The sequence below is a fragment of the Arvicanthis niloticus genome, chromosome 14, assembly GCF_011762505.2.
Source record: "Arvicanthis niloticus isolate mArvNil1 chromosome 14, mArvNil1.pat.X, whole genome shotgun sequence".
NCBI classification, from domain to species: Eukaryota; Metazoa; Chordata; class Mammalia; order Rodentia; family Muridae; genus Arvicanthis; species Arvicanthis niloticus.
The window spans coordinates 5,334,141-5,360,136 of NC_047671.1; the positions used below are offsets into that span (position 1 = coordinate 5,334,141).

Here is a 25,996-nt window from a genome sequence, read left to right on the forward strand (position 1 = left end):
GTGCCTGACCTTCTGACCTACACACTCCATGTCCTAGATTTGATCTCATTTGATCTCTCTCTCTCTCTCTCTCTCTCTCTCTCTCTCTCTCTCACACACACACACACACACACACACACACACAGAGAGAGAGAGAGAGAGAGAGAGAGAGAGAGAGAGAGAGAGAGAGAGGTTATACCACACAGAGAGGATTAGAGAAATCCTGTTTTCATGTCAAAGAAGTTCATTTTCTTCCATTTGTGTTAGGGACTGTGAACTCTGTATCTTTGTGACCGAGTGGGATGGAGTTCAGTGAGAACAGTTGTCTAGATCACATTTTTTAAAAACATAGCTAACTTGTATTTTGTAAAGAAAGGAAGAAGAAGAGTCCATAGAGACAGACACACATCTCTGTTTCATTATTCTTCCAGTAGACAGCATGAGAGACCATGTGGGGTGATCGATGTTCAGCAGCAAACTCTCGGGGATATCAAGGAACTTGGACAGCTGAGTTCTTCTAAGACTAGTGGTGTGTGCTTAAACCAGCCTGTCTTCTATGACTGATGTTGACCATCCTACCTGTATATAAGAATGTATGCCTTACATTTCTTTTTGTTTGTTTTGCTGGTTTATTTAGACAGTGTCTCAAGCTGGCAAAACAACATCCACACCTATAAATTAAATTTAAAAAATATTTTTAGAGGATAAATTATTCTGGAGCCAAATATGAATGACCATGGCCCAGGAAAGCAGATTCACAGTTCTCAAAATAACATGCTCTACTCTAGAAGTGACTGTCTGAGAACAAAGAAAATCATCACCTCTGACAGATACATTGCCAGAGACCGCATGTACGTGGATCTGTAGAGTGAAAAATTATAAAGATCATTTTGTGAGATATATGCAGGCTTTTTCTTTGCCCTTAGACCTGAGCAGAAAGTGTGCAGGTTCCAGAACATGGAACTGGATGTAAGATTTCAGGCCTTTACTGCCACTGCCCCAGGATACATTCAGGGAAGAGCAATATTCCTCAAGACTCAGGGTGGGGAAGTCCCAAAGCAAGAAGACACATTCCTGACTACAGAGAAAGATGCAAGTCATCTGGGTGGTTCCAAGAACTACCTAACTTTCCACTGTTCTTGGTTACTCCGCCCCCTTGAGGTTTTCCCAGTGTTACAGCCTGCTGATGTTCAAAATTTGTAAAACAACCAATCATGTGTAACTGTGCAAAAATGTAGCCAATCATGTGTAACCACGCGAAAATTCCTTCCTTTCCTCATCCATATATATATATAACTCAGCTTGCTGGCCTTTTGTCAAAATTCTGTTCCTGCGTGGACAAGCAGTTTTGACCTTGGCTAGCCAACTGTCCCCAATAAACCTCTGCTGATTGCATCCAGGTATGGTTTCTTGTGATTTTTGGGTGGTCGTGATTTCTTGAGACTTGAGGAATGGTCTCCCGAGTTTGGGGCTCTTCAGATCACATAAGTCAAAAAATATCTGCATAAGTTTCAGATGCTATCTGACGACATGCTTTCCTTGTGGATTGGTGAAACTTGGGGTCTAATTAACATACGATCTCCAAGCTTTAAGGTTCATAAGGATGTTCAGGTTAGATACAGGGATGGCAAACAAATGCGTCTCAAGAGGACTAGAAGTATCCCAAAATGTTTGGCTTTGGTCTGCAATATTTTAACTAACCATAATCACAAAGTTCAGTCACGTGACTTTGTAGAAATTTCTAACACAGGTACAGATTGACCTTTGTCTCAGAATTTGAGTTCCTATAGCTTACATAACTTGACAGACATCCCTGTACCATTTTGAAAAAATTTTTTCTTCCATTTTAAAAGGGAAACTATACGGACGGGGAGCGACAGACAACAAAGGCCCCGTCTTAGCTTGGATTAACTCTGTGAGCACCTTCAGGGCTCTGCAGCAGGTAGGTGGCCGGCTGTGCTTGAAAGAGGAGGGTGTCCTGAGGCAGCACGCTTGGAGTTCTTACCCTGCCTCAGAGCACCGCACTGCAGCACCGCACGGCACCGCACCACCGCACCACACCGCATACTCACTTCCTACAACAGCCTGCGTATTACGTCACAACTGTTTTAAAAGAGAAAAGTAAAAGCTTGGGAAACTCGGGGAGCTTAGAGCACCCCAGCCAGAAGCAATCATCCTGAAAGCTCGGATTCCAGTCTGCAACGTCAGCCACGTCAAAAGCAGAGCATGGAGCTCAGCAAGGAAAGGCACTCGCTGCCAATGCCTGATTTTGATCCCTAGGTCCTACAAGGTGGAAGGAGAAAACATCATTTACATGTGTGCTGTGGCATGTGCATGCCCCCTCAACCATATTACCCAGAACACAGCGCTGGGGAGAGGGTTCCGTGGCTACTTCAGTCCAGGACTTGAGTTCAGATCTCTAGCACCCACTGTAAAATGCTGGATGAGGTGACATATTTCTATAAATCCAGTACCAGGGTCCTGGAGCCAGGTAGATCCTCGGAACTTGTTGACCAGCCAAATTTGGTAAACAGTTCAGTGAGAGACTCTTTCAAAAAAAAAAAAAAAAGAGAGCAATAGGTGGAGAGATTCGATGTTCTCCTTTGTTCTCCATGCATGGTTGAGTGAATCTGCACACACGTGCATGCATGCATACAATGTGAGTACACACACACAGCCTATGAGACAAAACCCACGAGGAGCCTGACACTCCCTTGCACCATGTCATGACTCAGCATGTAATTGTGAGAGTTCCCTGAAGCCTTCTCTGTGCTCTGGGAGAAAACCCCTTGACTTTCAAAGATACACAAATGAATCAGACAAAAAGGAATCAAAACTTTAAAGTCAGGTATCCCACGTCCAGGATAGAAAAACCCTAAGATCCATTTCGCCAAAAGATCAAAGACTTGTATTAACATCAAAGCAGATTGAACACATTTTAAAAAATAACATTCTTGAAGGAAAACTTATCCTGAGGCCTAGCCATCTTTCAAAGGAAAGAATTCTTTACCGTGCTCAGAATTATGGGAACCAAAGAGTAATTTGTAATCGAACCTTCCTTCAAAAACACTCTTTAGGTGTGGAGGTGCTGGGGAGATCGTGCAGTTGGCGAAGTACTTGTCATGCAAGCATGAAGACTCATGTTCAAAGCCAAAGGCCACACATACAAAGCCAGGTGTTCATGTCTATGGCCCCACTGCCTGAGAAACAGGAAGATATTCCAACTCTCTGACCTGCCAGTATAGCCAAAATGGCGAGCTCCAGATTCAATTAGAAAACTTGTCTTAGAAATTAAGGTGGAGAATAACTGAAGAGCACACTAGACATAGACCTCTGGCTTCCACATGCATGTAGCCACATGTGCACACACCTGTGTACATACATAACACACACACACACACACACACACACACACAGAGTTCCTTTCTTTTATGGGAAAGGATGCCTCTTCCTATCCTGTTCCATTGTGCCACCTCAACTTCTTGAATCACAGTCAAGCCTTGCAGAATGGGTGCTGCCATCTTTAGGGTCTCTGCTCCAAATTCTGTCCTAGCATTAAATCAAAGCACCACATGGAATCTGCCTGCTGGCCTTACTTTGCTTCTCTTCTGCTGCTGTAAACAGAGCTTCTGGGAGAATAAACAAGCCACAAGTTTAGTATAAATGACTGTTTCATGTATCTGTATCAAATACGAGCTTATAAATAAAACCTTGCTTGAGCATATTGTACAATCTCTTCGTTCTGTTGTTGACCAGGATCTTCCTGTGAACATCAAGTTCATTCTGGAAGGAATGGAAGAAGTTGGTTCTGTCGCCCTGGAGGAACTTGTCAGAAGAGAAAAGGACCACTTCTTCTCCAGTGTGGACTACATTGTGATTTCAGACAATCTGTGGCTCAGCCGGAGGAAACCAGCACTCACTTATGGAACCCGGGGGAACTGCTATTTCATGGTGGAGGTACTGGCAGGCTCCACCTGTGGAGGGAGACTGGAGCTATGGATAGGATAGGGAAATGATGGAGGACCTTGAAGAAAAGGTTAGGACGTTCTCACTTGGGGCTCAAGACCTGGGAGGCCACAGAAGTCTTGGGGCTTGAGGGTGTGGTCCACAAACTCCTGAAATCTTAGAGTGAGTATGCTTCAGTGTATTTGTTTCAGTGTATTTGCTCTAGAGTCCTAGAGGGTTCCCTGAGAACTGTGGGTATAGGATCTGAAGGCAGGAGTAATACCTACTAAGATGACTACTTAGTCAGAAGCAAGGCTAGCGTTTTGTAACATCCTCTGTTGTGTGCCTGCAGGCCTTGGTGGCAGGGGACCATAGTGCTATGGTCAAGAGGTAACAGAAGGCTGATGGCATCTGAGGTATCATTCTGTGACACACCACAGCCTTGGGAAGATGTCTTTACATCCGAGCTTTAATTTCCTATCTCAAATGTTAGAACAATTCTCTTACCCTACCCCAAGATTATTCCTCCTTTTTAACTTTTTTTAGTAATACAGGCAACCTGTGATATCACATACAATTTATAATATAAAGTCCCTCCTGGGCGAATCAATAGTTAGCCACTTTCGTTTTCTCACATAACGGGCTTTAGTGGACATGGTGGAAATGTCTAAGCGTAGGCACTTATGAGAGTTAAATCGGCTTATGAGACTTATTAACTGGCTAGGCGTGGTCGCACATACCTTTACCTTAGCACTCAGGAGGAGAGGAGAGGCAGGCAGATCTCTGCGGGGTCAAGGCCAGCCTGTTCTACATAGGGAGTTCCAGAACACCCAGGAGTACATAGTGAGACCCTGTATTGAAAAAACAAAAATCAAAATAGAAAGGGTTTGAACCAGATACAAATATCTTGCATCTGTATGATTTTTTATTTTTTTGAAATGACAGTATACGATTTTACAGTTGAAAAGGCATTGCTTGGAGATATAGTTCACGGAGAAGCCCTTGGTTGTCTAGTGTGCGTGGGACCTCTGGTTCCATCTGAGTAGTTCATGACAGAGTGAAAGAGGGAGAGAGAAAAGAGAGGGGAAGATGGAGGAGGTGGAATAGGAGGAGTGGAGAGAAGAGGAGAGGAAAGGAAAAAAAGAAAAATAGGAAAAGAAAACAGCATGTTCTCTCTGTTAAATGTGCTGATATAAATCCCAAGGGTATATAACTGAGTCAGCCTCACTTACAGGGAACTCACTGTGAAGAGACGCAGGTACTGAGAGGGATGGTGTGGGAATGCTGGGAAAAGAGGAAGCAGAAGTTGGGATGCCTGATAGAAGTGTTTGTCAACAAAGCTGGCTGTGAGAAGAAGCAATGGGGCCATTGCCAGAAGGACCAGATGCCAGAGAAGCTTCTGGAGGCAGGGGAGAGGAAGAAGGGAGGCACTGAGGAGGGGCGGGGATGAAGTCTGTGCCAAGGGAAGGAATTAGCCTCTTTTGAGAAAGTGTCAGGTAGACAGAGAGTGAAGATGGTGGAGCATCTTGTCTTTTTTACAGAGCAAAATGATGGCCATGGGCATAGCTGTAAGAGACCCAAGTAGAGCACAGGGCGTCAGGCAGTATGAAGAGTGTGACATCACATGTCCACATAGATGGACAGCTGTGCCCTGTGTCCAAGGCAGAGAGCTCCATGACGGTAGTTTGATGCAGGGTGTTAGCTGTGTGTATAGTAGTAAAAATGTATCCCAACGGAGACCACAGAACGCTGGAGGTCATGAGCACAAATGGAGGAAAATAAAACCAAAGGTTAAGAGCTTGGTAAATCCTGGAAGGGCCAAGGAAGTGGTCACCCTAGTGAGGACCAAGAATCGTTAGTGAACCAGCAGAACAGTTGTAGGGTTAATGGGGTCCTGCATCCGCTCCCCCAACAGGGCTCAGCCACCTGGGGAGGCAGGACATGGGAAGTGGACCCTGCTTACCCCATGCAGTCACTGGGTGGGTGTTGGGCCATAGAACAGCCCCCCAATCCCCACTCCAGGGGTGCAAAAGTACAGTCTGAGGTCCTGGGGACATGGGAGCTGGCTAGTGGGTCCCTGGGACTGCAGGGCGGACAGGGCAGTCTGGTTCTCAGGTTCTTGGACACTCAGGCACCACTGGATGCTGCAGAAGAGAGGAGGGGCTTGGGGTGTTGTCCTTACATGACTGATGGCCACAAATTTATGGAGGGCTGCGGCCTCTTGTCAGGAGCCTGGCACCCGGGAACTAGGCGAAATGTCTACTGTCCCTTTAGCCCGGGGTTTCGAGACTTATCTTAACCAGGAACGAGGCTATCTTTCACTATCCTACAAACGGGTAGCTCAGAATTTCAGATGTGAGACTGTCAACTCGGCACGATTTAGTTAGTCCAAGTGCCTAATGAAGTGAACCTTCGCTCTGAGGTGACCAAATGGGAGACTTGTCTTCCACAAAGGGTTCGTGAGAGCAGGGAAAGACTGCTGAGCAAGAATGGCAGAAGGAGCTGGGTTGTGGTGGCGCACGCCTTTAATCCCAGCACTTGGGAGGCAGAGGCAGGCGGATTTCTGAGTTCAAGGCCAGCCTGGTCTACAGAGTGAGTTCCAGAACAGCCCGGGCTACACAGAGAAACCCTATCTCGAAAAAACAAACGAAAGAAAGAAAGAAAGAAAGAAAGAAAGAAAGAAAGAAAGAAAGAAAGAAAGGCAGAAGGAAAGGGACCAGAGACATACGTAAAGCTTACGTGGTAACTGGTGGGGACCTGCTCCAGCTGGAATGAAGTAACTATAGATGCTGAGCTCCCCTCCAGGTCTTCAGAAACTGGAAGTGGTTCTAGAGGCTTACTCTCTGAGCAACCACAGATTTAGGTCTGGGTTTAGACAAAAGGTTCGGAGCTACGAGGATAACAGCTGAGAGGTAGGAGATGGTAAATGACACTGTGTGAGTTACTCCCAGCTTCTGAGACAAAATCAGTCATGGAGGAAGCTGTAGGGGAGATGGGCGGAAAAGAATTATGAGAGGAAAACTAGGGAAATGGCTCTGGGTAAGAGTACTTGCTGTGAATGCATTAGGGTCTGAGTTAGCCATTGCCCATGTAAAGCTGGATATGACCATGGGTGTCTATAATCCTAGCATTGGGGGATTGGGGTATTGGCCAGCTGCCATAGGCAGATCAGTTCAGTGAGAGATCCTACCTCAAGGGAATAAAGTGGAGAGCACGAAGGGAGACACCTGACAGTCTTCTCTGGCACAATTCCCTGTACACAATGCACACCCTTGCACATAGGTACACACATACCCATACACTCACCCTATCCAACACACACACACACACACACACACACACACACACACACACAGCAGGGAGGGAGGAGAGAGAGAGAGAGAGAGAGAGAGAGAGAGAGAGAGAGAGAGAGAGAGAGTTATTGAAAGAGGCAAGAATTGAGTACAATTGACAAGAGAAAGACTTCCCAGAAATCAAGGGAGGAAGCAGTCTCCTAAAAAGCATGAGACAAACCCAAGAGCAAGCCAGTGATATGAACAACAGTATTTCAGTCAAGGATGGTGTCTTAGTTAGGGTTTTACTGCTGTGAACAGACACCATGACCAATACATGTCTTATAAAGGACAACATTTAATTGGGGCTGGCTTACAGGTTCAGAGGTTCAGTCCATTAGCAGGCATGATGCAGGAGGAGCTGGGAGTTCTATATCTTCATTTGAAGGCTGCTAGCAGAATACTTACTTCCAGGCACCTAGGGTGAGTGTCTTAAGCCCATGCCCACAGTGACACACCTACTCCAACAAGGCCACACCTACTCTAACAATACCACACCTCCAAATAGTGCCACTCCCTGGGATAAGTATATACAAACCATCACATATGGTCTGGTCATCTTAGATAGAGCTGTGCTGGCGGAATCGCTGGGGAATGAAGGGTCCCAAGTCATGTGGCTGGGAAACATAAGGTGTGAGGTCAGGTCTGGAGGTCACCCACCTGAGACCTGAAGGATACTACTAGGTATACCTTCCACCATGTGCAAATGAACCACGACATGGGTAAGTTCATTCTCTTTGATCTACTTTACAGGTGAAATGCAGAGATCAAGATTTCCATTCAGGAACCTTTGGTGGCGTCCTCAACGAACCAATGGCTGACTTGGTTGCTCTCCTAGGTAGTAACTCATTCTGCACTTCAGTTCTGTCTGTTTGCTTTAGTTTCTGAACCACCTCTGGAAAAGTTTATAGTAACAGAAGAACTAGATCCTTAGCCTTTTCTGCCTCCCTTGTGCTCTCTAGGCTTGTTATGAAGAAGCCTGTGCTGTGTGTTATTTCTTTTCGTGAACTGATAATTCTGCTTTTACTTATTTCCTATTTATTTAGTTTTAAAAAGTTGTTTATTTTGTATACATATATATATGTGCAGGCACACAGGTGTGTGCAGGCACATATGTGTGAGTTTGCATGTGGAGGCCAGAGGTCCATCTTGGGTGTCATTCCCCATTTCTTAGGCATTGTCCACTTTTATTTTAGGGACATTGGAATACAGAGCTTACCAACTAGGTGAGGCTGACTAGGCTACAAGAGACTTTTATCTCTGCAATCCCAGAGCTGAATTTGTAACTGCTTGTCACTGTGCTAAGATTTTTATCTTTTGAGACAGGATCTCATTCTTCAGCCTTGGCTAGCCTGAAGTTTGTTATGGAGACTCAGACTCACAGATATCTGCCTGCCCCGGCTTCTTGGGTTTTTTAAATTAAAGGTGTGCACCACATCCCCTGACGCAGTGTCTGTATGTTTTTACATGGGTCTAAGATATCAAATGCAAGTCTCCACGTGTCTAGGGCAAGTATTTATTGCCTGGTCCATCTCTGTAGCCCCCAAACCTTCTTTGATTGGGTATTGTGATACATCTGGCCATACACCAAGATAAAGATGTAGGCCATCCCTGATGCCCTCCAATGCTTCTAGAACATGGGGACAGGAATGACAGCCCCAAGCCATCTGAAGCACAGATGTCATCTTTATAGACAGAGAAGGACTTTCTGACTGCAGATAAATGACAACTCAGAATAGAGTTAGGTGATGTCATGAGTGAGGCTCTATCCCAGCAGCCTCTGTGCATCAGTGGAACCCATGACAGCCCAGAACTCAGTACCCAGGGATCATATAGGTTCTTGGTGGGAGTGACTCGCTGTGGTCATGCACTGTCCCAGATCAGCTGCGTGAAATTCAGCAAGTTACTTCAATTATTTAGTCTTGGGTTCTCCCGATTGCAAGTGGGCATTGTTCCATGTTCACCTAGTAAGTTTTCTGAGGGTTACCATTGCTGTCATGAAACACCATGACCAAAAGCAACTTGGGGAGGGACAGGGTTTATTTGATTTATACTTCCACATCACTGTTCATCATTGAAGGAAGTCAGGACAGGAACTCAAACAGGGCAGGAACCTGGAGGCAGGAGCTGATGCAGAGACAATGGAAGATGCTGCTTACTGGCTTGCTCTTCATGGTGTGCTTAGCCTGTTTTCTTGCAGCAGCCAGGACCATCAGTCCAGGGATGGCCCCACCCATTATGGAGTGAACCCTCCCACATTGATTACCAATTAAGAAGATGCCCTACAGGCTTGCCTATAGCCCGGCTTATTTAGGCATTTTCTTAATTGAGAATCACTCCTCTCAGATGACCACAGCTGTGTCAGGTTAACATAAAACTAGGCAGCACTTAAGTGTTATTTTGAGGGCACAGTAGGATGTGCGTGGAGTATCCAGAGAAGATTAACGGTCTGCCCTTGCCAGAAAAAAACACCTCTTATCTTACCAAGGACTCCAGAGATGATAGTGCCAAATATCTGAGTGTTACTTGGCATCCCATTCCAAGGTGGATTGGCACAGAGATGCCAATGTGTTAGCTAACTGCAGTTCACCAAACCTCTGCTCCTGACCTCTTGCAGGCTGACTGTCCTGTGCAAACAAAGGTTTTCTCGGAAATCCAGTTTTCCCAGGCTTGACCTATCTGGTAACTCTTGCCAGCACCAGTGCTGCCTAAGTAGAATCCCCAGGAAGCTAGGAAAACTTAAACTTGAGGGGCCTTGCTTGTAGAAGCCTCTTCCACAGTCCTTGTGGGGGATCCTCACAAGGGTGTAGCCACACTTGGTGGAACTTTTTTAAGCTTTGAAAGTTGCACAATACCTCAGTTTGCCACATCTGGAATTGTGTTCTCTATGCAAACTTTTTCCTTTGGGACAGATAAATTGTCCAAATCCTACACGTCAACCCCCCTGACCTAGTTAGTACCAAGGTCAACCCCCCTGACCTAGTTAGTACCAAGGTCAACCCCCCTGACCTAGTTAGTACCAAGGTCAACCCCCCTGACCTAGTTAGTACCAAGGTCACCCCCCCTGACCTAGTTAGTACCAAGGTCACCCCCCCTGACCTAGTTAGTACCAAGGTCACCCCCCCTGACCTAGTTAGTACCAAGGTCAACCCCCCTGACCTAGTTAGTACCAAGGTCAACCCCCCTGACCTAGTTAGTACCAAGGTCAAGCCCCCTGACCTAGTTAGTACCAAGGTCAACCCCCCTGACCTAGTTAGTACCAAGGTCAACCCCCCTGACCTAGTTAGTACCAAGGTCAACCCCCCTGACCTAGTTAGTACCAAGGTCAACCAGTTAGTACCAAGGTCAACCCCCTGACCTAGTTAGTACCAAGGTCAACCCCCTGACCTAGTTAGTACCAAGGTCAACCCCCTGACCTAGTTAGTACCAAGGTCAACCCCCTGACCTAGTTAGTACCAAGGTCAACCCCCTGACCTAGTTAGTACCAAGCAGAGTATAAGCAGCCTATCGGCCAGACTGCTAGAGGCCCCTATCAAGGTCCTCAGCAACAGCTTTCTTTCTTTTTTTTTTTTTGCTTGCTTGTTTGTTTTTTGTTTTGCTTTTGTTTTTCCGAGACAGGGTTTCTCTGTGTAGCCCTGGCTGTCCTGGAACTCACTCTGTAGACCAGGCTGGCCTCCAACTCAGAAATCCACCTGCCTCTGCCTCCCAAGTGCTGGGATTAAAGGTGTACGCCACCACGGCCCAGCTAGCATCTTTCTTTATAGCATTTCCTCCGTCATGACCCCAAATTAAAATTAAACAGAAACATCAACTACATTTTAATTGCCTATCTATGTATCATCTATCTATCTATCTATCTATCTATCTATCTATCTATCTATCATATATATGTATCCATTATTTAGCTGACTACATACCTATTATCTATGCATTTTTTATTTTTTTTCTAAGACATCAATATATGTCGGCAGTATCTCATGCTTGACAACTTCAGCAATACTACAATAAGCTTTTTACCTTTAAAGAATTCAGATTGAAAAAAAAAAATTCAACCGGGCAGTGATGGCGCACGCCTTTAATCCCAACACTTAGGAGGCAGAGGCAGGAGGATTTCTGAGTTTGAGGCCAGCCTGGTCTACAGAGTGAGTTCCATTACAGCCAGAGCTATACAGAGAAACCCTGTCTTGAAAAACAAAACAAATAAACAACAAAAAAAAACCCCAAAAACAAAAAAGAATTCAGAGAATATACAACTTAATATTTTGGAGCAGGGATAATTGATCTTTTTGCCAGATTAATTCCTCCTCCTTTTTATCATCATCAAATATTTATTTATTTTTCATAGTGTTACCCTGTAGCCCAGGCTGGCCTGAAATTCATAACAACCTGCCTGCCTTAGCCCCCAGTTGCTGGGAATAAATCAGTATTCTGAGGTTCATATTGTTAAGTCCCAAGCAGTGCATTTCAAGTTTCCCCTCAGACATGAGGACCGTGAGACTTCTTGTTAGACTGTCAGACTTGTGGCTTTAAGCTAGGCATGGAGTTTCACCGAGCTTCACAAACATCTGTTGCTTTGCTAAGTTCATAAAAAAAAGTTCATAAATAGAACAAAATCGCAGGTTATGCTTCTGTCTGCTTTTGGTACAAACCAAACAGTCCATGAGAATGCACCTTTTGGATTTGCACTCCATACGCTCTCTGCGTGTTTTTACAGAATCAGGAATGCAAGGTTGATTGCAAATGTTGGTCAAACTAATAGGAATTTTGCTTGCTGGCATGCTGTGCTGTGCTGTGGTGGAGAAAGCTCAGCAGGAGATTAAATCCACTGCACTGGTTAAGGGGTTACGTCAGTGCACTGGGATAGAGTGAAATCAGGTCACAGCATCTTGGGGGAGCTGGCTGTCTTAATGTTCACCAGAGGCTGAGAATCCAGACCATTCTTGCTTTATGCAAGTCTCTGGCCTTCATCATCCTCTGCTGTTCATCATGGGACATGGGGCTACTTATCATTATGATGACGAACAGTAATAAATGCTCACTGAACACCAAGTGGGTAAAGCCTGTGCTAACCCCAGCTGGGGAACAATATAGAATCAAATAAGCTCCCTGTCTCAAACAGTCACGGGTTGGGTAGGCAGAGAGAGGGATGAACAGAATACTGTGCTCACAGATAAATCTCCAGCCACCAGTGGCTTTTCCTTTTCAATTTTTCGACTCTGCAATTTTTAAAGATCACAAAGACAATGGAAAGACCATTGACCCAAGAGCGTTTTTTTTTTTTTTTTTCTTTCTCCTGTCTTTCTTTGTTTTTGTTTCATATGGTTCAGACAAGGTCCCTTAGCTTAGGTTGGCCTTAAACTCAATACGTAGCCAAGGCTGGCTTTGAACTCTTGACCCTCCTGCCAGAGAGTTGGGATGATGGGCCTGCACTGCCATGCTTGGCTCATGCAGTACTAGAGACAGAGCCTAGAGCTTCAGAAATGCTGGGAAAAGCACTGCATCAACTGAACCCTAGCCCCAGCCCTGTTTTTCTCATCTTCTGAGACAGGATTGACCATGAAAATCATCTTGCCTTCACCTTCCAAGTCCTGAGATTACAGGGAGATATGAGTCACCATGCCTAGTTGTCAAAGGCACTATAGACACCTAATATCTGATATCATTTAGAATGTCAAATTTTTAAGGTGCTCCTGGGAGCAACAATGACAGGAGATTCCAAGACAGCTTCTTTCCCCTCCGTGTACTTTCCAAAGTGACTTTATGGTCTCCGGATTGTGATGTTCATGGAAAGTGAGCAGGAGGGGAGGGATGATCTCGTGATGGAGCAAATGTACCAATGGTGGCTAATGATACAGTTTCCCTAGTGCAAGATTACTTCTAAGTAGCAGATGTGAACATTCCATGGTCCCTGAGGGCCCCTCTGTGGATCTCCTTAATCGGATTTCACTATGAGTGAACTACAAAGGAAGAGAAGATGGGTAACACATCTTTTCTCAGTCAACATGTATGCTCACAGGCATTCCTTCTAGTGGAGAAGATGGTGGTGCAAAATCAATATTAGAATTTTAAAACCCAGTGTGTGCCAAGAAATCTGGTTATGCTCAACCCCCAGCATAGTCCACTGAGGACATCTGGGTTAGCACCATCTTCATCAAGAACGCTACTGTCCGGCATCCCGCTTCTTTGGCTTAGTCTGCCTTTGATGCCTATAGTACTCAGATCTACTTGTCAGAAGGACTAAACTAACAAAAGTCCTGCCGAGTTCTATAAAAGGTTTGAGTGCCGCGATGGCGTCCATCTTGCACATGATCTCCTTGGATCAGCTCGCCTGCCTGGCCATGCAGTCTGATTGGCTCCCTGTGGCTCCTCCTCCTGAGTCAGCATTCCTCTTCAGAGATCTTCTCGTACAAACTACTTGACTCCATGGCTTTTTTTTTTTTCTGGCTAGAGTTATGAACAGGGCCCACGTCACACATTTCTCCGTCTGTCCTTGCATCGGAGACTGCGGGGAAAAGCAAAGAGGTACACGCTCAAGGAGGATTTTGTGATTGTATTATTGGTGCTGTTTTTATGTTTTTGGTAAAAAAAAATACATTACAAATTGGTACTAACCAGGCTCCTCAATCAGTCTCTCTCTCTCTCTCTCTCTCTCTCTCTCTCTCTCTCTCTCTCTCTCTCAATCCATCTATCTGTCTAATACATATGTATGTATGTGGAGTATATATACATATGTATATTCCTGTTTGTCTGTAATAGGTGGTGTGTGTGTGAACTTGTGTATGGATACCAAAGACAGACATCTGTTGTCAGTCTTTTGTGCCCAAAGCTCTTTAACTCAGCTATTTTTACTAGTCAGCTCGCCTTGGAGATGCCCTGTGTGGTGGTTTGAATAGCCATCCTATGGTTTAAAGCATCGAATGTTCCTACAGGAAATAATGTTTTGGTGACAGAATTTGGCTTATTAAATACTAAAATGAACACCACTGGCCCCAAGTGTAAGTGCCCAGCACTTATGACTGACTGTAACACCAGAGGGAAGAGGACGTGTAAGGGATCAGTGCTCTGAGCATCAGTCTCAAGAAAGTACCAGTAGGGAGGAAAATCAAACCAAGCCAGAGAGAGAGAGAAAGAGAGAGAGAGAGAGAGGAGAGAGAGAGAGAGAGAGAAAGGGGGAAAGGAACTTCATCCCCAGCCAGTGGCTCCTCTTTTGAGTCTGGAATGTATGACATCATCAACTGTACTGTGAGGATGACGCACAGCATATTATTTAGCACACAGTGCCATTCACTGGGCCAATGAAGGGATGTGTAACCCCGGACTGGAAGCACAACAGTATTCAATACTATCTTGTAGTGCAGCCATAGAAGGAATAGTTGGAATAGTCTTGGGGAAGCTCTGGGCTTGAGAGGGGCAAAGGAGAGCGGATGAAATACAGAGCACTGATACTTTCCTGTGCATTCTGATACCCTGACACACTTGCACTTCAAGTTTGGCTTCCTGTGGCCATTTTCCAGGAGACTGCTGTCCTTTCTGGTTGTAATTTTGTCTATGGTATATATTTTCTTTGTGTGTGTGTGTGTGTGTGTGTGTGTGTGTGTGTGTGTATGAGTGTGTGTGTATGAGTGCATGTATAAAATATATGCATGTATGTATTTAATAATTTGTAACTATCATTTCTTAACTTGGGATAAGATAAAATGCAAGCATGAGGCTTGCTTGTGATATTAAAAGTGCAGACCCATGTCTCAGCTCTGCTCTTGGCTAGTAGCCATCAGAGCAATCTGACTCAGGCTGAGCCTGCCTTGCAACCACTTCCTTCTTGGCATTACAACCCTTTGGTTAAACGGAATTGTTGCCACTGGTTCTGGCCAGGGGACAGAAGCAGTTATGGGGCTGTTTTTGCCACCAGGGTGGGGGTCTTATCTGACCTGGCTCTAGGACCACAGCACTGGTACATTTGTAATCTCTGCATCTCGTCTGTAGGTAGTCTGGTGGATTCATCCGGCCACATCCTAATTCCTGGAATCTATGATCAAATGGCTCCTATTACAGAGGAGGAAAGGACAATGTACAAAAACATCGATCTGGACCTAGAAGAATACCAGAAGAATAGCCAAGTCGAGAAATTTCTGTTTGATACCAAGGTATAACCATAACTGCACACATGATCTAAACGAGGATGCTGCTCCCAAATCACGTTCTCCGAGCTTCTAATCAGCACCATACAGTGTGGGTCTGTGCATCTCAGTACACAGGCAAAGGTTAAGTTGCAGGCTGGTTTTGACATTCACGGCCTCCGGCCACTTTGCTCTGGTCTGGATCAGTTGTCCTACAGAGCAGTTGGTACAGGCTTCAGCATCTAACCATGAATGACGACTCATTTGGCAGCAGTGTCTTTCCACAGCAGTTTATTAATTTAAATCCCATTCCACTTCCTGTCAGGGAGCTGAACTTTCTGAATGTTCAAAAATTGGGAACCACTGTCTGAGACATCAGCTCCAACACGTGTAATCGTTCACTTTCTCAGGCATTACCAAGACCTTTCAGGGCTGAAGGGCAAGCCACAACATTCCCCTCCCAGGGCTGTGGAGATACTTAGACCTCAGAGCAGAATTCCCTAAAGAATTTGAAGTTCCTGTTTGTTCACTTTCTCCTTTTTTTTTTTTAAAAAAGAATATCTTGCCTGCTGAGAGCTGAAGAGATGACTTCATGGTTAAGAGCACGTGTAGTTCTTGCAGAGGATGAGTTCAGTTTGTAGCCAGAATGTCGGTTGGCTCACAACTACCTGTAACTCTAGTTCTAGGGGATCTGGCATCCTGCTCTTGCCTCTTTAGGCACTGTACTACATTCATATGCACAGACGCACTACACACAAACACACACACATACACAAACATTCACACACATACATATGCTCATATGCACACTCATACACATTCACATACATTCATATACACACTCATACACATTCACATACATTCATATACACACTCATACACATTCACACACACATACACACACTCATACTCACACACATACACATTCACATGCATACATACACATTCATACACACACATTCACACAGATTCATACACACACTCATAGACATCCATACACACATATACACACATACACACACTCATACACATTCATGCACATACACATGCTCATATACACACACATACACATTCACACACATTTATACACACACTTATATGCATTCGTATACATACAGTCATACACACATACACACTCATATGCATTCACATATACACATGCATACACACGCATACACACATACACATTCACACACTCACACACATTTATACATACACTTATATGCATTCGCATACACACTCATACACACTCATACACACATACACATTCACACATACACTCATACACACATTCACATACACATTCACACATACATACACACACTCATACACACACATACACACGCATACACATTCACACACATTTATACACACACTTATACACATTTGCATATACACACTCACACACACATACACACTCATACACACCCATACACACATACACACACTCATACACACGCATAAACACACATACACATTCACACACACATACACTCAAACTAGCAAAATTAAATCTTAGAAACATAGTTTTCTGCTCAGATGTTGGTGGCTGTGGTTGATTCCCCAGGAACTGCCCAGAGAGGGCAAATCCATGTTGATTATAACTGCTATCATTTTCTGTGAGAGTGTATTTCCTTTCACAGATGAAGTTTGTGAAACTACACAAGAATGAAATTGACTTAAACACTAAAGACTTATTTAAGGAGCTCAAAGGAATAAAATTTAGTAGATTCATTTATCAGTGTATAGCACTGGTTAGAAATTTATAATTGGATCCGATTTCTTCTTAAATTATTTTCCACCACCACCACCACCACCACCACCACCACCACCACCACCACCACCACCACCACCACCATCATCGTATGGTGTGTTTGTGTGACACCTATAGAGCCAGAGGATAACTTTCAGGAGTTGTTTCTCTTCTTCCACCTCGTCAAGGAAGGATCTTCTTGTTAGCTCTCTCATTCTGCGTACCCCAGGCTGGCTAACCTATGTGCTCGTATCTCTGCCTCTATTTTTATGGAAGGCGTGCTAGGATTACAGATGTGTGTCTCTACAACTGACTGTTTTACTTGGATTCTAGGGACCAAATTCAGGTTGTCAGGCTCTATGGCAAGTGCTTGTACCCACTGAGTCATCTCACTGAACCTGGATTCAATTTTTAAACCAGCTCCCCTGACAGGGAGAAGTTCTTTCTGGTGGCAGGGTGCACAGGCTGAGGCAGCGGGAGACAAGAAGTCTCATATGCTGAAGGGAAAGTCTGCCTATGCCATTAGTCCAGATATAGGTAACTTTATGCTAATTAACTTGTTGTGAGTGGGTCTCGGGAGCATAGATGTTAGAGATACAAGCAATTTAATTAAGCTGAGATTTAGTTGATTAGCAGTGTTATGGGAATGGCCCTAGGGCTTTGTGTGTGTTAAGCAAATACTCTATTCTTGAGCTAATACACCCTAATCGTTTCGTCCATCTATCTATCTCTCATCTATCTCTCTACGTAACTATTTTGAGATTCATTATACTTCCCTGGTTGGCCTGAACCTCACTATGTAGACTAGGCTGGCCTTGAATTTACAGAGATCTGCCTGTTTCTATGCTGGGATTAAAGGCGTGTGCAGCCACACCTGATTGGCCTTCTGATTTCGAAGCGTGATCTCTTCTGGCTGAGGATTGTCTCCTCCTCCCTAAGGAGCCAAGGGTGACCTGGAATTCCTGATTTTGTCGCCTCTACCTCTCAGATGCTGGGAGTAAAGGCATCTTCCACCAGGCCCACATTATATGGTGCTGGGGACTAAAGTGAACTTTGGGCATGCTAGGCAAGCACTCTGCCCAACTGGGCTACAGTCCCAGCCCCCGGCTGAGCCTCACTCACATGTTCTTTGCATGGTTTAGGAGGAACTCCTGATGCACCTGTGGAGGTACCCGTCTCTCTCCATCCATGGCATTGAGGGTGCGTTTGATGAGCCTGGAACTAAAACAGTCATTCCCGGCCGAGTCCTAGGAAAATTTTCAATCCGTCTAGTCTCTCCCATGACTCCGTCTGTGGTGGAGAAACAGGTAAGATGTGTCTGTTGTCGCTAGGCCCAACAGTACCATTTCTGGGTCCCATACACAATGGCAAACTAAGCAGTTCTGTGGTTATTGCTGAAGTTTCATTTTTTTTTTCAATACAATTGAATAAGTGTCGTGAGACCCCCATCAGTCTTACTTGGGGCAAACCTCTTCCCTCAATTACACATGCAATTACAGAGGTCAGAGAAATAGCCATTTGGAGGTGCAGTGATGGGAAATTTTTAAAAATTAGACAGTAGCTATAAAAGGAAGATTGGTTTTACACATAGATGGAGTGGGCAGGTGACTACGCTTGGCTGGAGCCAGAAACTCTCAGACCCGAGCATTTCTTACTCGTGATGTTTGAAATCAGCGTGTTGAAAGAGCTGTGGTGAGGAAAGCACTATCTGCAAGGACTGACCCGGCTATGCTATCAGCCCGTTATTAATTTACCTCCAGTTGTTGTAACAGGGAGTAGACTCTTGAATGAGGGAGCTCAGGAAACACCTCAACGCCCTCCTCGGTGGTGTCGCCCTTGTCCGTCCTCTGTCTTGGTCTTGGGCTCTAATTGCATCCTAAAACCCCCTTCCCTCTCCATCTGTCCTTCCCTCTCCATCTGTCCTTCCCTCTTCCACCTGTCCTTCCCTCCTGCTGCTTTCTCCCTTTTGGAAGCACTGCTGTTTTATCTTATAATACACAGTCTACAAGGGCAGGCCCTTCCTTGTCTCATTCTCGGCTACACCCTCAGCACCTTGGGGCTAATGAATTCTAGCTGCAGGAATGAGTGGAAGCGATCATCTGGAGGCTGGAGCCTCCTGGAAGGAGTTCCTCATCAGCCATCAGAAAGGAGCAGAGTGGATTGTTGAAATGCCTCCTGCACTGTTTAGCCTGGAATTGCTTCCACTTTGAGGAGTTTCCCAGGATGTGCCGTGTCCCCCAAATATTCACTAGAGTGCTACTAGATCAGAAAAACCAAAGTCATTGCGGTTAAGGAACTGTATTTCGTTATGGTTCATAAATTTACAGCAAACATCACTGAGCTGCCACTATGGATGAGGGACTGTGCAAGCACGTAGGTTGAGGAGTAATTAGATCCCATGTTCCCCTCTGGGTAAAGCCTTGGAAGCTCCAGTTCACTGTCAGGCAGCCAGTGGCATAAGTAAGGGTCCACAATGCTCCAACTCATCAGATCAGGGTTTCCACTGGTTTCTGGGTGGAACACTATACACTCTGCATGAACTAAGTCCAGCATTCTTACAACTGACTGTGGCACCCCCTAGGTAACTCAGCATCTCGAAGCTGTGTTCTCTAAAAGGAATAGTTTCAACAAGATGGCTGTTTCTATGGTAATAGGACTTCACCCATGGACTGCAAACATCAATGATACTCAGTACCTTGCAGCACAAAGAGCCATCAAAACAGGTGGGACTGATATTTTGATTCACCCATTTGCAGCAGGGCCGAGACACTTTTAAAACTCTTCTTTATCTGTGCTGCATTGGTTACAGTTTTCTAGCGGGACAGAGTCAATAGAATGAGTATGTATTGAAACGGAGTTTTTCTGGCTGCTTTTCCTGAGACAGTGTGAACACTCCAACAGTGGCTGCATTACATTGTGAGGTAGCTGCTTACTCTGTGAAGCTGGGTGCTAACTTGATGCAGAAGGCCTGGAAGATTCCTGGAAAGCTACTGGTCTTCAGAGGGTTTACTCCATTTTGTCCTCCATCTTGTCCAGTCCATTGCCCCAACTGATGGAGTGCTATCTCCCACATTCAGGGTGGTTCTTTTCCCTACTAATTAATTTTCTTTGGAAACACTCTCCCAGATTCTCACAGAGCTGTGCCTCAGCCTTCTAAGGTGATTCTAAATCCAAGCTAACAACGACGATTAAGGGTCACAGGCACTTAGCTACTAAATAGTGAAGCCAGGGTTCAAATTAAAGTCGCCGGGAAAAATAATAGGTTAGGAAAACTTAGTACTCTCCTGAAGGAAAACTTACAGACATGTTGGCCAACACATAAAAAAATATCATGGGAGACACTTAGGGATTATACACAGAGAAGCTGTAGTCCAGTGGAAAGTCCTTCCCTTTGAGCATCTCTTCTTGGTCACAGAAAGGAAGGAACATGCTAGCCGGGCAGTGGTGGTGCACGCCTTTAATCCCAGCACTTGGGAGGCAGAGGCAGGTGGATTTCTGAGTTCAAGGCCAGCCTGGTCTACAGAGTGAGTTCCAGGGCAGCCAGGGCTACACAGAGAAACCCTGTCTTGAAAAACCAAAGGAAAAAGAAAAAAAGAAAAGAAAGGAACATGCTGTATAGGCCTATGGGCAGTATGAAGCAGGGATCAAAATGAGACCCATCATGTAAAGGTAGTTGTCTCCTGAGAGCACTGCTTGGCGTGTGAGTGTGTGTGTGTGTGTGTGTGTGTGTGTGTGTGTGTGTGTGAGAGAGAGAGAGAGACAGAGACAGAGACAGTGTATGTGAGATAGACAGAGACAGAGAGATACATGGAGAGACAGAGAGAGACAGAGATAGACAGCTAGACAGAGATAAAGACAATGAGAAAACGAGAGATCCACCATCTTTGTTGTGCTTTGAATGAATACAATTTTCTCTAATAACTTACAGTCCTGGGCCCCTCCTTACTTACCCTTGCTACTCTGGTTTGGTTCACCACATTCTAAGTCTATAGCTGGACTGCTTGGTTCATGTGACCATGAATATGGGGTTCCCACAAAAGGCTTTATGGAAATAGATCACTGTGGCGATTCTTGGTTGTTGACTACATCTGGAATTAACTAAAACCTGAATGTCTGGGCGTATCTGTGAGGGATTTTTTTCTTAATTAAATAATTTAAAGTGGGAAGATCGACTTGTAATCTGGATCTTTGAGGTAGGAAGATCCACCTTTAACCTGGGCTACAGCTTCTGCTGGAAGTCTATACAAAGGACATGGAAGAAGGAAGCTTGTTCTCTTTGCCTGCTTGTCTTTGCTCTCACTGGGCAAGTCCATTCCTTAGGAATATCCAAAGTCTTTGTCTCCATAGCAACCATACCTTACTAGACAGATTCCTGCATATACTGAAGACGAACAGAGCCCTCCACCCTTGTGGACTGAGCAAAACAGGGAAGCCCAGACCTTTTCTATTAATTCTTTAGAGTTATTTTATTTTATGTTATGAGTGTTTTGCCTGTATCTGCATATGTGCAACAACTGGAGGTCAGAAGAGGGCATCGGATCCCCTGGAATTGCTGTTATGGATGTGTTACGCGCACCTCTTCTGTGTCCCCTTCGCCCGCGAATAAGGACACGGAGGCAGTAATCGGGTATCACTACAGACGAGGCTTTACTTCTTGTAGCAGCAAAAGCGGAAAAGACGGAAGAAACCGGAAGAGGCTCCTCAAATACACCCTAGAGTGACGTATTCACTTCTGAATGGCTGTTCGCTCACCACCCAATATTATGCCTCGGGATTGGCAGTGACTAAGGCACGCCTATCTGCCTAGCAACTGCGCAGATAATTGTTTACATCTGGAGAAGACACGCGGCCAGCGCCATCTTGGAAATGCAAATGTATAGCCACTGCTAACAGCAGCTTCCTACATGGATGATTGTAAGACCCGTGTATACTATGAACCAAGATCTTCTGGAAAGGGCAGTAACTCTTTTTACCCACCGAGCCATCTCTCCAGCCTTGCCCAGAACTTTTTGATCATAAACTCTCTACTGGGATTGAGGGACACAGACCTGAAAAAAATACAGAATAAATCCAAGACTTAATGCCCTGCTCTCCTATAGCGCCATTCCTAATGATCCTATTGTTGACAGACAGTTTACTAAAGACACATCAAAGGGAAGAGTCAGGAAGGCAATTGGAATGCCACAGAGAAATGACATGTTTGAAACAGCAAAGGCAGATACTATGAAGGGTTATGAAACACTGTGGCTGGAATGCATAGGACACTTTTTTGGCCTGTGGCTAGTGGTGAAAAGTAACCACCACACAGGGCACAGTTTTGTGTGCACAGGGGGCTTCCTTCCCCGGCACTTCCTGAGGTCCTCACATCCGTCTTCAGGTAGCAGAGGACATGAAGGTTTATAGAAACATTTGCTAACGAGCACGGTGTTAGCTGCTGAGAGCAAATCTGCTCTAACAACAAGGCTTCTATCCACATTCTAACTTGTCTTTGTGAGTAAAGAGAGGGGACATGGGGCGGCAGAGATGGCTCAGTGGTTTAGAGCACTTGTTGCTCTTGCAGCGAGTTCCCTGTACCCACACAATGGTCCAGAACCATCAGTAACTCCAGGTCCAGAGGATCCACACCTTCTTCTGACCCTTGTAGGGACCAGGTATGTTTGTGGTATACACAGAGAGGAGCAGGTACGACACACATGCACATAAAATACAATAAGTAAATAGATCTAATTTTTTAAAAGAGGAGGTGGCCTGCTTTATTTTGTTTCTTTATTTTCCATCTCCACTCCTCCACTGGTAACTTTTTCTCAGAGCTAGAGGTTGGGCTAATCTCTAGATAGAGATAGTGCTAGATATCTCTATCTAGTGCCAAGAGCAGCAGAGGAAAGTACTTCATGAGGTACCTTGAAAACTGGAAAAACTCCACTTCCATAATATTTAGTTCATGATTCTGATGATTAACTTTAACTGTCAACTTGACGCAACCGAGTATCACCTGGACAGAAAGTCTCAACCCAGAATTGCCTAGATTGGGTTGCCCTGTGGGAATGAGTGTGGGGGATTGTGTTGATGAAGTTAACTGATATGGGAAGACTCAATCTGCTGTGGGTAGCTGGTCACACACAAGTCTAGCACCTGGGAGGCAGGGGACTTTGAGTGTGACAGAAGTCTGGGCTGTATAGTGAATTCCATCCCAGCTTGGTCTATTTGACAAGACTCTAAAGAAATAAAGGAAAGTACACATTACTATATTCATAGTCTTGCCATGACTTATTCTAGTGCCTTCTTTGCCTGTGTTTTAGTGTTTGGAGTCAATCCTGATATGATCCAGGATGGGTCAACCATTCCAACTGCCAAAATATTCCAGGCGATCACACAAAAGAGTGTGATGATGCTCCCGCTGGGGGCTGTGGATGACGGAGAGCACTCTCAGAATGAGAAGATCAACAGGTGAGTGGACCCTGTGAAGGCCTGCCTACTAGTCTTGTGAGATACTGGACAATAACTGAGCTGGTGGCTTAAGGCTGGAGTCTGAGCTCCCCACATTTTTTTAGGCTGGGAATACCAGGCTAAGCCTCTTTTCAGACCACTGCCATTCTTGTGTGTCTTGGAATGACAGCAATAGAGCTGAGGAGGAGAGAGAAGGGAGGAGGAGGAAGGGACGGTCCTGCTGGAGGCAATCGAGGGGCTCTGGTGCTTCTTTCCCCATAAGTTCACCAAGCCTGTGCAATTATGGGACATCCCCTAAGATTGCTTAAATTTAATCATCTTCTCACTAGAAGGCCCGCCCTCCAATGTTGTCCCATTGTGGGTAAGGGCTTCAATGTATGGGTTTGGTTTCTATAAACCTCCAAACTAGGGGTAAACAGGAATGTTTGATTCTTCAATCCCTGCCACCAAAGAAAGGCAGGTGGGGCAGTGCTTTGCAGGAATCATATCACCCGAAGAGGCTAAGGCGGGGGATAAAGCAAAAACAAAGATATCGGGGATTTGGGGCATTGAGTCCAGGATTAATTGCCTCCTCTTCCTTCTCCTTGTTTCTTTCTTCCTTCTTCTTCCTCTTTCCCCTCCTCTTCTTCTTTTCCTTCCTCTTTATGTTCTGAGACAGAGCCTCATTCTATACCTCTGGCTAACCTGGAAATATCTGTGCAGACCAAATTGGCTTTGAGGTTGCAATGATCCTTTTACCTCTGTTTTTCAAATGTCAGGATTTGTCATTGGATACTACATCTGGGTAGCATCTTCTTAATAATAATGATGTCACTTTCCTTTTGGAAATGACTTTGATGCTAGGGAATGTCAGAAGCACGCTAAGTACTTTAGATTGATAGGATTCATAACATGTACAGTTTTTCTGTGGACACGGTTGGGTGCTTTTCCTTCTTCATGTGAATGGAAATGGAAATGTGTTTCTTTGGTTTTACTTTATGTTAGGTGGAACTACATACAGGGGTCGAAATTATTCGCTGCCTTTTTCCTGGAGTTGTCAAAGCAGCATTCAGGACAACAGGTGCCTTCCAGTGTGTTCTGACCCACTGGCAGGTCTCCACCCTCAGACCCTGAGCAAAGCCAGAGATGAGAAAATTCAGGAAATGTGGAAAATGAAACATTTGGAAGGCACAGACGTTAGAGATGTTTTAACAATCCCTTGGTCACTTATCTTCCACAAGCCACAGCTACCTGAGCCGTTAGTCCCTGAATCCACTGCAACAGGCTGGGACAACCTTCTACTACAGGTGAGATGCCTCTTCAGTCAATTAAGAGTTTCACTTTCAACTCCATTGGCTCAGCCCTCCAGTTCACTTTCCAGACCCCGAAGAACTGTGGTTCCCAATCATTGGATCAGGGTCTCAGGACCCGAGTCACCTTCACCTCTGTTCTCTTAATAACGGAAGTGGTGGCTTCCACCACCAACTAAAGTGATTTCCCTGTAGATTCACTTTTAGAATAAGAGTTACTAGGATATGTCTCTGTATTAGCTTCTTGCCTTTTTTTTCATTTATTTTTTTTCTCCTAATTCTTGAATATTCCTGAAGCTTAAATGATCCATATCCATACCCTCACACCATTTGGAATCCTTGTGCAAAGGTGATTTTTTTTTCTTTAATTCCACACTTCTTCAGCTTTGCCGTGATCGATGCCACCTGCTCAGCCCCTCTCCCTCCCATTTTTCCACCCCATGAGTGAAGGCTCCTCCCTGAAAATATGTACACCCACCATTCTACCAGTGAAATTCACCCTGATGGAATTTCTCACCCCATTGAAATTTTGCTCAATGAGTTAATCTGAATTGCTCAGAGCTTTTAATAACACCAGCATTAGATGGAGAACTAATCAGCCTTGACATCAGGAAGACATTCTCGATTTAAAGCTCTCAGCTAAATCTGCGTCCATTAATCAGTTTAGTTAACTATCTTGTTTGGCTTGATTGGGCTTGATGTTGTAAACATTACAAAAAGTTAATTTTTTTTTTTACAGTCAAGTGTATATAAATAAACCAAGTCTTATAAGTTAATTACTTAAATCACATTAATAGAAAAGAATTCGAGTGCTTCTCTTATGCTTCCAAATAAAAACATCCCATAATGTGTTTCCCTTCATCTTTCTTCCATCCGATAGCTGTTGGGATGTCACTTTTCAAATCTGTGTCTCTCATTAAAGATGGGTGCCTGAGAACATGACAAGTGGGCAGCTTGTTTGCCTGCAGAAGCATGAGGACCTGGATTCAGACTCCCAACACCTACAGCATAGCTATGAGTGTTGGCAAGCATTTATATCCCCAGGACTGGGGGCAGACTGTTATCAGGTTCCAGAGCTTCCCTGGCCAACTAGTTTAGCCAATCAGTGAAAGGCTAAACAATAAATGTATCCAT

At 44.8% G+C, this 25,996-nt stretch overlaps 1 protein-coding gene across 2 annotated transcripts in view; it reads left to right on the forward strand.

The window, feature by feature from the left end:
- The window catches only part of Cndp1 (carnosine dipeptidase 1), a 41,419-nt gene extending 15,708 nt beyond the window's left edge, over positions 1-25,711 (forward strand). For both annotated transcript variants that reach the window (XM_034518622.2, XM_076912345.1), the window contains 8 exons: positions 1,833-1,921; positions 3,736-3,936; positions 8,010-8,094; positions 15,240-15,400; positions 18,269-18,433; positions 19,708-19,849; positions 23,426-23,573; positions 24,558-25,711. In XM_034518622.2, coding sequence (XP_034374513.1) covers positions 1,833-1,921; positions 3,736-3,936; positions 8,010-8,094; positions 15,240-15,400; positions 18,269-18,433; positions 19,708-19,849; positions 23,426-23,573; positions 24,558-24,654 — 1,088 coding nt within the window. In that variant the 3' untranslated portion in view covers positions 24,655-25,711. The remainder of the gene's footprint in view (positions 1-1,832; positions 1,922-3,735; positions 3,937-8,009; positions 8,095-15,239; positions 15,401-18,268; positions 18,434-19,707; positions 19,850-23,425; positions 23,574-24,557) is intronic.
- Positions 25,712-25,996: the final 285 nt, after the last annotated feature.